A 12350-nucleotide genomic window follows, 5' to 3' on the forward strand; every position below is an offset into this window, starting at 1 on the left:
GGAAACCTGAGAACAGGGAGGACCAACTGTATTCATTGAACTTCATCATTTTATATAAGAGACTTCAGCATCTGAGGGTTTTGCTCTTCCAGGGGGGGCTCCCAAAACTAATCTCTGGTGGATCCAAAGGAATGACTGTAATCAGAAATCAGGAAAATGGTCTCTCCAGGGCTATGGTGGGCGGGATGCAAGGGGAGGGGGAGGGGGAGGTGGCCTGTGTATGAAATCCTACCAAGGGCTAGGAGCTGGGGCCTGGGACAGGGTTCAAAGTGGGCCGCTGACAACTCCTTGGTTGCTGGCGAGGGGACCCAGCCTCAGGGAATGGCTTTGTTTTCCAGGATTCTGGCGTTGGCAGGCTGGGTAAAGATGAAGCTAACGTGGTAGCCAGATCCTTGGTCTGGGAACCAACATCTTGAGGCTGTCTTGAGTAGCTGGAAGGTGTGAACTGAGGGCCAGGGTTGGGTGGGAAGATCTGGCATTGACCACAGTTAAGGCAGAGGCTGAAGGCCGGGACTTGGTAGTGACCTACCTCTCAGGCTGAGAATCTTCAACTGCCCTGATGAGGAGAAGCTGGGATCTGGTGCCTATTTCTCCAAAAAGGGAAAGGGCATTGGTTCTATAGCTGCAGGTCCTGTAGCACCTTGACTTTGAGTAGAGATCAGTTCTATTTTCCTGCTCTGTGCTGCATTGGGGCTGTCCCTGCTGCCGGGACGTGTGAAACGTGAAGCCAACAGGCTGGTGCTCTGAAATGGGTGCTCTGAAAGGGACTAGGGTGTCAGATACTCTGCTTCCCACCCCCCACATGGCACCCATACAGAGATCCCATGCTGTGCTCTTTTGTGATGCAGTGACCTCTGACACAGCACCCTCGATCATCCTTAATCTCTAATCCAGCTCTAAGTGAAAGTTGCTCAGTCGTGTCTGACTCTTTGCGACCCCATGGACTATACAGTCCATGAAATTCTCCAGGCAAGAATACTGGAGTGGGTAGCCTTTCCCCTCTCCAGGAGATCTTCCCAACCCAGGGATTGAACCCAGGTCTCCCGCATTGCAGGTGGATTCTTTACCAGATGAGCCACAAAGGTAATCCAGCTCTAGGTAGATTCAGAGGAGGAGTAGATTAACGCACTTACTGAACATGGACCAGGCCAGAAAGCAGGAACGTCTTGGTGGGCACCTTCTCATTATAAGCAGTCATGGATGGGAAGCATGCATCAGGCAATAAAAAATTAATTTTTTCTTTGCCTTTATTTTTTGGCAATTATATGTTGCAGAAACTATTATTAAAGCATATTTGCATTTTCAGAGGATAAGTTGGAGATGTGATGGAGTGGGATTAAGTGGGAGACACGTCAGTCTGGGCTTTTAAAAAATTGTCCAGAGGTAATCCACAAGATGGATAAAACCAGATTGAGTTGACTACTGTAATTACTCGCAGTCAAGATCCTCATAATTAAGGATGAAGATCCTTGAATACGGCAAACTTCCTTTGAGGACCACTCATATTACAGATGTCATCCCTTGTAATCTGTTATTCTCCAGAATTTTGAGAGGAGGGCCCAAAGTTGCCATAGATAATGTCACCACGGCTAGTGTCTTGGTGGCATTTCTTTAAGAGGGCAGAAGGTACAGGTGAACGCCAGGTGGCAATAGATTGAATATGGGATAGAAGAGGAGCCTGCTGGACAAAAGGGAGAGGGGAGAAGGCCTACATGGTAAACAGGTGCAGGTGATACAGGGACCCACTCTGAAACTCATTAAGGGCCACGGAAATTGGAGACATAGTCTGTAGCTGCAGGGGCGGTGATGGAGGGAGGAAGGCCCCCAAACACCAGAAAAAACGTCCCTTTTGGCAGAGCTGTCTTCCTCTTCCCCTGGGCAAACGGTGGAGGCCCGGGGCTAAGGGACAAGGCACAAATGTCGAAATCCCCTTCCCTAACTCGCATCCCGTCCAGGGCTGACTAGGATGTTGTGGGAGTTCTTTCTCAGCCTCCCGGAGAAAGGGGCGGGGGGTAACTCTGAGTGAGTTTAGTGAAGTTTGGAGCTTCGCCAGGTAGAGGGACGCAACCCCGGCCCCCGTAGGCGAGCCTAGAGCCTACTCCGCGTCCCTCCGGGTGACCGCGAGGTAAGCAAAAGTGGAGAGGAAGCAAGCGACGTCGGGAGGCGGGGCCTCCGGGACGCCCAATCCCCTTCTTTCCCCGCCCCTTCCCCGCCCCCTCAACTGATTTCGACCAACGGAACGCCGCGAAGGGCGGTACCTGTCACGGCTGGCGTTCTGGGTGAGATTTTGCCCCCACCTTTTTCCCCTCCCTCCCTTCTTTTTTTTTTAATCCCCTTTCTCTTTTTTTGTGAATGAAAAAAGGAGGTCGCAAGCGGTCCCTGGGACTGCAGCGCTAGGCGTCTTGGTGGCCGCGCCTTCGGAGCGGGCCCAGGCGCGTAGCAGCGGCGGCCTCGCCCCTCTCGCCCACTTCTGCTTGCCGCCTCCGGCCTCGGCAGCCAGAGAGGGCCGTTGGCGGCGGCGCGGCCCAGCCGCGGAGGTCTGAGCGGCCTCCCGCTGCCCGGCTCCGGCGCGCCTCCGTGACACTGGGCGCCGGGAGATGCTGATCCGGAAGAGGCAGTGGCCGCAGTGCCGCGCGCGCGGCCGCTCCCGGCCCGCCGTCCGGCCTGGGCTGCTCTGTCAGAGTTTCTGATGTAGCGCGACCCGAGCCCGGAGCCTCAGCGGCAGCAGCAGCAGCAGCAGCAGCAGCAGCGCGGCGGCACCGGTATCTTCCTAACTTGCACCCGCGGAGTGACCCCAGCCATTTCACTAAAATGAGCGTGCTTAGCAGGAAGAGATGTGTTCCTTACACTAGAAATCACCCCGTCACATGTAGCGGTGTAAGTAAATGATTAATTTCTATTATGGCCGGGTTGCGAGCAGCCTCTGGAAACGCGCCGCTTCCCCGTTCTGCGTCCTCCCAGGGGCCCTGTCTGCGCCCGTCCTGATTTCCCTCGGGCGTCCTCTCGTCCCTGGACTAGAGCTTCGGCTGCTGGGGTCTTAGCGGGCGGGGGACTAACCTTTTCTGGGTGTATCTAGGGAAAGGAAAATAACTTGATTGCCGTGGCATGCTGTGGCCTTCACCTTCCCCCATTTAAATAAAAAAAATTATTTTGTATGTGTGTGCAGAACAGCATGTCAAGAGAAAAGGTCCAGAGTAGTGGAAATGTTTCCGTTAAAAATATTTAATGGAATGTGGGGTTTTTGTTTGGTTTTGCCATTCTGGATATGTTACTTTCAACCCGTTCCATTGCAGTCTGTGCATCTGAGTTCTGGCAAACTAAGGGAAGAAATCCTTAGGGTTGTTTGTTGATGTTTGAAGAGGCTTATTCTGTATTTAGGCTTGCATTTTTGTTTAACATGACTATTCGGCATCTGTTTGGGCCTTGATGCCCATCGGATCTGTGGGGGGATTCATCTCTCCGCTCCCCCCCACCACCCCAGTATTACAGTGTCAGTGACCCGGTGGGAGCTTCCTTTAATTGGAAGGCCACCCTCGCTGGTCTTCTCTTCCTCATCCTGTCCATCCTCCTTGATCTTTACCTTCATTTTCAAGATATTCTTCCCTTTTGTATTTTGTAAGATGCAGGATGTGGGATATAGGTTGCTAGGAGACAAAGCAGGCTCCCAGGGAGATTCTGTTGTTTCCTTGACAACCAGACTAGGGCAGCTACAGATGAACAAGCCTCCTATCGGCTGTGGGAGGGAAATGGGGGGCTTTTCTGGGCTTTGCAAAGAGTGTGTGTAGGGGTGTGGAGGTGGGACTAGGAGCCTGTAAGGGTTGTAGCTAATTTGAGCACACGCCTTTTGTTCTGACCTGGCCTGAGTACAAAGAGCTGGGATGTTGGTGGGCAGGAGGCTGTCTTTGGAGAAGGGAACAGGGATTGTGGGATGGGGTGTGAAGGGAGCATCTCTGTGACTCTGGAATCATTGAGGAAGAGGAGGGGCCTCAGGGTCATGATAGCCAGTGCAAGGTGGCAAGGAAACCATAGTGTATGGAAGTTAATCAGGAGGCTCAGAAGGAATGGGGATGAGGCAATTGTGTGGAAAAGTCTAGAGTCATTGAAGGTGAGAGTGCCAGAAGGAAAGGGGAAGTTGAGAGGCTTATTGAGGGGGTTGTGCCATTGTATACCAGCACCGTTACTGTAAAGTAGCAATATTCTAGAGCAAAAATTACATTACTGTTGACAATGGCATCATATCTCCAGGACAGGATCCTTCTAAAGACAGGCCTGAATAGACTAAGTGTTCTGCTCGCTTAATTGGGCCAGTGTGTATCTTAAAAGAGAGGTATAATTACACATAGAGATATGTAATCTGGCATTATATAATACCACATTACATAAGGCACATACCTCCTTTTGGCTCAGGCTGTCTTGGCACAGATTCATCAAAATTCAAGACTGGCTTCTGATGCCCTCATACCCATTTTCCAGAAGGGTAGACCATGGCACAGAGAAGTGAAGTGATTTGCCCTTTCCCAGATCAGACAATGAATGAAGTTTGCCAGGTAGGCAGTTGGGATGGGGGTGGAGTGGGTGAGAATGATCAAAATTGGGAGGAAGTCAAAAGACAAGTAAGAGAAGGCTGCAGGGGTGGTGGGAAAATGGATGGGGAGGGGCTGCTCAGCCAGAGGAACACCCAACAGGTCTGCTGTCTAAACTCCCAGCACAGTGTCGCTCTTCTGCTTGCTGGTTGGCTGTCCCCTGCTTAACCCTAGAGGAGCATAGGGTGTGCATCGAGTGTTTGAACTGTAGACTCACCAATCTTGGACCAGCACTGAACCACTCTGCTGGTGTTCTGACATCCTCCTCACCATCCAGCTGCTCCTGGGTGTGAGAGCTGATAGGTCGCCTTGATTTCTCATCCCCTCTTCTGTCTACACACCTCCGTGCTGCTAGAACCTCAATTTAAGAAAGAAGCTCTGTTGGCTAGTAGGTTTCTCTCTTTCTCCTACATCTGTGTATATTTGTATTGGGGAATCTATCTGTTTTGTTCTTCAACTAATTAAACAGAAATCACAACCCAGATGCCTCCCAGCGCCAGCACATCCTTCCCGCTGTCTGCCTTGAGACGAGGAACTATCAAAGTGGGGTTCCCACTCTTCATCAGGAGAATGAAGTTGGGGAGAGGCAAGATGGTGGGCAGAATAATGGTTGCTTGCTGGAGAGGCTGAGAAGGGGTGGAGGAAGGAGAAGGAATGAGGCAGACAATTGCGCTGGAGACTAGGGAGGGACCTGCCCAGAGACCCCTGGTTGTTTAGATCCTGTAAAATTCCAAGAAAGAGGAGGCGTGTGTCTCATTGGAAAGTCCTTGCCGTACTTTTTGCTAAGGTGGCTGAGATGCATCCACTTGAGCAAAATCCCAGTTACCATCGTTGGATATTTCAGGTCTGCATTCCCGCATGCTGGCATCTAGTTACAGTCCTGCAGGAGCCGAGCTCCTCTGTTGCTGCTGGTGGCTTGGCTCTTGGGCTGGATGGCTCAGCAGTGAGAGCTCCTGGGAAGCCTCCAGGACTCCTCTGGGCTCAGCCTTCCTTGGCCTAGGAAGGAGTCCTTCAAATTGCTCCAACCCCCAGCTGACTTCAGGTACTCAGGAAATGTGAGCAGGGGCAGGTCAGTGACCCTGGTGAAACCAAGCTTGCTAATAATGCCTGCACTACCCCTACCTTCTCTCTTCAAGCCTTCCAGGGGAGAGTGGATGCCAACTGTGAGGCTGTCAGCAAAAACCCCTAAAAGCCCAGGGCCCCCTCCTGGAGATAGCTTTTTAAACACTGACATGACATTTTGACTACAGAAGGACCTTCTGTTTGTTCATTTGAGCCATCCCTCTCTGTGGGTGGATGAGCCGCTTCCTCTCTACCTAACACAGGAGGAAAGTAAGGCAAACATTTGTTCAGAAATTCAGGCCCGAGTTTCTGACTCTCTGCTTTCCCATTACCTGTCCAGCCAATTTAATGAGCATCCTTCCAGGAGTGCTGGTGTCCAGGGGCTTCCAGCCTGAGACTCCTCCTCCCCAGGAAGGAGAAATGTGGAAGGGAATGTATCTCATTTTCCCTGAAACTGGATGCAGGATACTTGGAAGGCAGGCCTGGGTAGGGGATGGGAAGGCTTACTGGCCCATTAGCCATGGGGTGTATTGTCCCAGATTTCCCAGGTGGCTCAGTGGTAAAGAATCCACTCGTCAGTGCAGGAGACATGGGGTGGATCCCTGGCTCGGGAAGATCCCCTGCAACCCACTCCAGTATTCTTGCCTGGAGATGGACTACAGTCCATGGGGTTGCAAAGAATCGGACACGACTGAGTGACTGAGTGTGTGCACACACACGTATTGTCCCAGGCCACTGCTTACCCCCACTACCACCATCTCAATACTGAGTGAGCCCCTTAGGTAATGGGACAATCTCACAAGAGGAGAGGAGAGGCCTGTGGACTGCTCAGGTGCAAGCACCCAGAAGCCGTCTCAGCTTGGAGAATCTGGGACAAAAAACTTCAGCATCTCTGTAATGGGGCTGGGGTTGAAGGGTAGCCACAGGCAGGCTGCAGTTTGGAAATTGACAGCGAGAGGAGAGAGGCAAAGGTCGCAGCCAGGAGGGCCGCTGCCCGGTCCGACAAGTCCATTAAATGTTAATTTAATTTTTTCATTTAAATTTTTAAGTTTTAATTTAATTTCATCTTAATTTTCTCAGCAGCCCTGCCCTCAGGCATGCTGGGAAGAAGGGGTGGGGACCTGGCCCTGACTCCCCTCCTCTCATCTTTGTTTTTCTGCTGTCACAGCCCTGCGGGCTGGAGGACGAGAGCAGATGATAAGTGAGCTTCCTAGGCAGACACCTCTCTTCCCAGGAGAGTGGGGACCAGCCCCCGAGCAGACTCCGCCTTGGGATCTCTCTCTGGCATTCCCCAACCAGAAGCCCTGCTGCTGGAGGATGGAGACAACAGGAGGAAGACCAGAGATTCACCCAGTGGAGCTGTGCCTCTCAGCCTGAAGGGACTCCTGTCTCCTCGGGCCCCTGTGGAGCCTGGGCCCGGGAAGCTACCCACTCCCTTGTCCTCCTCTCTGCTCAAATGCTCAGAGAGGGGGCAGGCCCCGGCAGAGAAGAGCTGCTGGCTCTGGCCCTCAGGGGCTGGTGTGCGAAGTTGTCTTGACTGCTTCTCTTCTCTCCCTCAGGTCCCAATTAATGGATTCTGACATGGATTATGAAAGGCCAAATGTAGAGACCATCAAGTGCGTGGTGGTGGGGGACAACGCTGTGGGCAAGACCAGGCTTATCTGTGCCCGGGCCTGCAATGCCACCCTCACCCAGTACCAGCTGCTTGCCACCCACGTGCCCACGGTTTGGGCCATTGACCAGTATCGGGTATGCCAAGAGGTAAGGTTGCAAGTCTATGGCCTCACTCATCTGGGCTTCTTCCCCAGGGATTTCTCCAGAGGGGCCCTATGCTAAGCTCACGGAAGCCCTTTAAAGGTTGAGTAGAGGCAGCTGAAGAGCACAGATTCCTGGGAGAGGCCTGAGGGGAGCCCACCCCAGGGGAGGGGTCCCCAAACCTTTGTGTTTGTCTGAACAGAAGCCTGGGGCATCTTGTGTAACATAGCCCCCAGTAATGGGAAGCCCTGGAGCTGGGAAAGGGGTGGTGCTTTGGAGAGATGAGAGCTGCCGGGAGAAAAGAAACTGCTGGCTAATGATACCAGAAGACCCAAGGCTGGGAAACATCTGACTGGCAGGTACAGCTGGGAACAAGGATGGGCTCCTTGGGAGATCGCATCACTCCCGTGACTGTCTGCCCTCTGGAGTCTCTTCTGTCCTGGCCAGCTCTTGTTAGGGGACTCAGGTGTTCTAGGACACAGAGAGGGAGACACTAGTTGTCCCCCAGCCCCCATGCTGTGGGACCCAGGAGTGAGCTGACCCCACCCCAAGTCAGCATGCAGGGCCCCCAGGAACCATTGCCTTCGCTTCCCTCCCCTCTCCCTGTCCCACCCCCTTCCCCCACCCCTTCCAGGTGCTGGAACGTTCCCGAGACGTGGTGGACGATGTGAGCGTGTCTCTCCGCCTCTGGGACACCTTCGGAGACCACCACAAAGACCGGCGCTTTGCTTATGGGAGGTAGGGAAGGCCCCCGCTGCCTGCAGGGAGCCAAGTGGATGGGGTTTTTCCCCGAGGTATGAGGACACTCTGTGAAACTGAGTGGAAGGAGTTTCACTCTGTGAAACTGGGAGGAAGGAGTAGAGAAAACAGCCCTGGGAGACCTTTCACGGGAAGGCAGCCTGGCTGGGCAGGGAGCCGGCTTTGCAGTCGGGCGGCCTGGTTTCAGTTCTCTCCTGTTAACCAGTAACGCTGGGACTTTGAGCAATTAGGAAGGCTGTTCTGAGATGAGTTTTCTCAGATGAGATGGTAAAAGTGGTCATGTCTAAATCTCAAGAGAGCTGTGAGGTCAACCCAAGAATCTTTGAAAGCTCTCAAGTGCTAACTTGGGGGTACAGAAATAGGAAGTGCTATGATTAAATGTTTTGGGGGAGATCACGTGAGCCGATCCATATGACAGTTGTGGGACTGCAGTGTAGGGGTGCCGTTGGGTATGTGTTCTCCCTTGTTCCAGCAGCAGGGAACCTATCACTAGCTTTTTCTGCCTATAACCTCACTCTCTCCCACCCCAGATCTGATGTGGTGGTTCTGTGCTTCTCCATTGCCAACCCCAACTCCCTCCACCATGTCAAGACCATGTGGTACCCAGAAATCAAGCACTTCTGCCCCCGAGCACCTGTCATCTTGGTGGGCTGCCAGCTGGACCTGCGTTATGCTGACCTGGACGCTGTCAATAGGGCCAGGAGACCCTTGGCTAGGTAGGGAGTCCTGGTGCCTAGGGAGGGAAAGGTGGCAGATGGGGAAGGGGAAGAGGGGGTGGGGGGAAGTTGTGTGTCTCTCAACTCCCTGCTCAGCCCTGAGAGAATGCACAGAGCCTCACTTCTCTCCCTCCATTTGAAGCAGACTCACATAGGGGGCCAGTAAGAATGGTCATTCTTTCATCCATCCATCCATCCATCCATTACACACTGAGTGGGCAATACTGGGCTAAGCATCATGAGGAGAGAAGGAGAAGGAGAGGTAATCTTTGTATGAAAGGAGCTTATAGTCTTGCTGGGAGACGAACTGGATAGGTGAATATGTTAAAAACCAGCATGCTAATTGCCAGAGAGGTAGTCAGCCCTCCCACTACTCTGAGCCAGGGAGATCACCAGGCCTACCATAGATAATGGAGGGCTTCCTGGAAGAAGAAGGGATTACAAGTGAGCTTTGAAAGAATGGTAGGATCTGGCCAAACAGAGGAGAAAGGGAGTGGAAATGAGCAGGGCAGGAATGGGGCTTAGACCCAGATCCTCAGCAGGGACGCCCCCAGTCAGGTGACAAACACACAGGATTGGGGAATGCATCTCCCTGCCCCCCACCCTCCACCACCGACATGAATTTGGCTTCCCTTCTTGAACGTGCCAGGCCCATCAAGCCCAATGAGATCCTTCCCCCGGAGAAGGGCCGAGAGGTGGCCAAGGAGCTGGGTATCCCCTACTACGAGACGAGTGTGGTGGCGCAGTTCGGTATCAAGGATGTGTTCGACAACGCCATCCGGGCAGCGCTTATCTCCCGCCGGCACCTGCAGTTCTGGAAGTCCCACCTCCGCAATGTGCAGCGGCCCCTGCTGCAGGCGCCTTTCCTGCCCCCCAAGCCGCCGCCCCCGCTCATTGTGGTGCCCGACCCCCCTCCAGCAGCGAGGAGTGCCCTGCCCACCTCCTGGAGGACCCGCTGTGTGCAGACGTCATCCTTGTGCTTCAGGAGCGGTGCGCATCTTCGCCCACAAGATCTACCTCTCCACAATCCTCCTCCAAGTTCTACGACCTGTTCCTCATGGACTCTGAGTGAGGGGAGCTGGGGGGACCCTCGGGGTCAGGGGTCCCGCTCAGAGGACCACCGGGGTCACCTGATCAACACCAACCATCACCACACCACCACACCATGGCCGGGACTTCCTGCTCCGGGCAGCCAGTTTTTGACGTGTGTGAGAGTGTGGAGGAGGGCGGGGGCTCTGGGCCTGGGCACTTCAGCCAGTCAGAGATACAGGCACAGAAACGGAAACTTAGAAAACAACGTGGGGTCTTCGCTGGTGGGACAGTGGGTAAGAGTCCGCCTGCCAATGCAGGGACATGAGTCTGATCCCTGGTCTGGGAAGATCCTAAGTGCCTCTAAGCAACTAAACCCGTGTGCCATAACTGCTTAGCCTACACTCTAGAGCCCAGGAGCCGCAACTACTGAAGCCCACGCCCCTAGAGCCTGTGCCCTGCAACAGAGAAGCCACCTAACCGCAGTGAGAAGCTCACGCACTGCAACGCAGAGTAGCCCCCACTTGCTATAATGACAGCAAACCCCCCACCCGTCCAGCAACAGAGATCTAGTGCAGCCAATAATAATAAAGTAAATGAAAGCAAACAATCTGGCATATTAAACGATAGGAACACAAGCTTACAGAAGGATAAGGAGCGACACCTAATCCAGCCTAGAGCAGGAAGGAAGGAAGAGGAAAGAAAGAGATTGGGAACGTCTCCCATAACACAGCAGTGCCTGAACAGAATATTAACAAGCCTGGCTTTGCCCTCTGTAAACCTCACGGTTCAGTTCAGTTCAGTTCGGTTCAGTCGCTCGGTTGTGTCTGACTCTTTGTGACCCCATGAACTTCAGCACGCTAGGCCTCCCTGTCCATCACCAACTCCCGGAGTCCACCCAAACCCATGTTCATTGAGTCGGTGATGCCATCCAACCATCTCATCCTCTGTTGTCCCCTTCTCCTCCTGCCCTCAATCTTTCCAAGCATCAGGGTCTTTTCAGATGAGTCAGTTCTTCGCATGAGGTGGCCAAAGTATTGGAGTTTCAGCTTCAACATCAGTCCTTCCAATGAACACCCAGGATTGATCTCCTTTAGGATGGACTGGTTGGATCCCCTTACAGTCCATGGGACTTTCAAGAGTCTTCTCCAACACCACAGTTCAAAGCATCAATTCTTCGGCGCTCAGCTTTCTTTATAGTCCAACTCTCACATCCATACATGACCACTGGAATAACCATAGCCTTGACTAGACGGACCTTTGTTGGCAAAGTAATGTCTCTGCTTTTTAAAACACTGTCTAGGTTGGTCATAACTTTCCTTCCAAGGAGTAAGCATCTTTTAGTAAACCTCACAAGCTAAGAATAATGTATTTTCTTTTCATTCCTTTTTCGCCAAGTCCTAATGGCTGTAAATCATAGGGATGAGAACTAGAAATAAATGGGGAATACAACAGGATATGCATATTTATACAACAATGATGAGGCATTGCCAATAAGCAGGCGAAATGACATGGGCATTGTGCATCATAGAGGCATTGCAGTGTTTGAAATATCTGCAATGTTTGTACTTCATGGCTGAAGTTAGGCTGCTTCAGTATCTGGCCAAAAACATATTGGGGCATCAGTATAGGAATCTCACAGCCAGGACACACGGATGTTTAGGTGACACTCTGTTCTTCAGACTCCCCAGAACCAGAGGATTTCTGCAATCACACATTTACAGGAGATACTACATTTAAAATCAGGAAGCAGGAGCTAGGGAAAAAACTCAAGATCATAATGTAGAAACCTATAACTCACAGAGGCGGCATCTGAGAGGAAACCTGCCTCTCTGAGTGCATGTAGCTCTTTACTAATAGAGATGAAACCAGAATGCAGGTCTAGGTGATTTCTTTCTTTCTTTTTTAATTGAACAATATCTAAGTGTTGAGCTATGTGCTGGGTACAAAATATGAAATTTATACTCACTGATACTTCTCTACTGTCCTCCACCCAACCTCCTGCCACAATATCATACAATCTCACTCATAAATATTTTTTCCACAGAAGAAACACTACGTGTTTTAGGGATACAGAATTTTTCTAAGTTGTAAAATACATCACCATATACTGTGGGGAAGGGGTGTAGCTATGAGCTGGAGTGGGACCTGAAGAGGAAATAAAATTAAGACAAAGCTGGAGGAGGAGAGCAGATGATAAATGAGCTTCCTAGGCAGACACCTCTCTTCCCAGGAGAGTGGGGACCAGCCCCCGAGCAGACTCCGCCTTGGGATCTCTCTCTGGCATTCCCCAACCAGAAGCCCTGCTGCTGGAGGATGGAGACAACAGGAGGAAGACCAGAGATTCACCCAGTGGAGCTGTGCCTCTCAGCCTGAAGGGACTCCTGTCTCCTCGGGCCCCTGTGGAGCCTGGGCCCGGGAAGCTACCCACTCCCTTGTCCTCCTC

General features: G+C 52.3%; 1 protein-coding gene across 1 annotated transcript; it reads left to right on the forward strand.

The window, feature by feature from the left end:
- Nucleotides 1-2253: 2253 nt before the first annotated feature.
- Nucleotides 2254-12280, forward strand: LOC112447756 (rho-related BTB domain-containing protein 2). Its single transcript, XM_024996025.2, has 6 exons — nt 2254-2877; nt 7205-7406; nt 8035-8138; nt 8690-8875; nt 9525-10200; nt 12203-12280. Exons 2-6 carry the CDS (start codon nt 7215-7217, stop codon nt 12278-12280), a joined length of 1236 nt encoding a protein of 411 aa, XP_024851793.1. The 5' UTR covers nt 2254-2877; nt 7205-7214.
- The last annotated feature ends 70 nt before the right edge of the window (nt 12281-12350 follow it).

Source organism: Bos taurus, chromosome 8, assembly GCF_002263795.3.
Source record: "Bos taurus isolate L1 Dominette 01449 registration number 42190680 breed Hereford chromosome 8, ARS-UCD2.0, whole genome shotgun sequence".
Classification (NCBI taxonomy): Eukaryota; Metazoa; Chordata; class Mammalia; order Artiodactyla; family Bovidae; genus Bos; species Bos taurus.

Bases quoted from the DNA above. Each gene is read 5' to 3' on its own strand.
- LOC112447756 (XM_024996025.2), top strand. From the start codon at position 7,215: ATGGATTCTGACATGGATTATGAAAGGCCAAATGTAGAGACCATCAAG. The intron at 7,407-8,034 runs GTAAGGTTGCAA...CACCCCTTCCAG, and splicing joins AGTATCGGGTATGCCAAGAG to GTGCTGGAACGTTCCCGAGA. The intron at 10,201-12,202 runs GTAAGAGTCCGC...TTCCCCAACCAG, and splicing joins CTTCGCTGGTGGGACAGTGG to AAGCCCTGCTGCTGGAGGAT.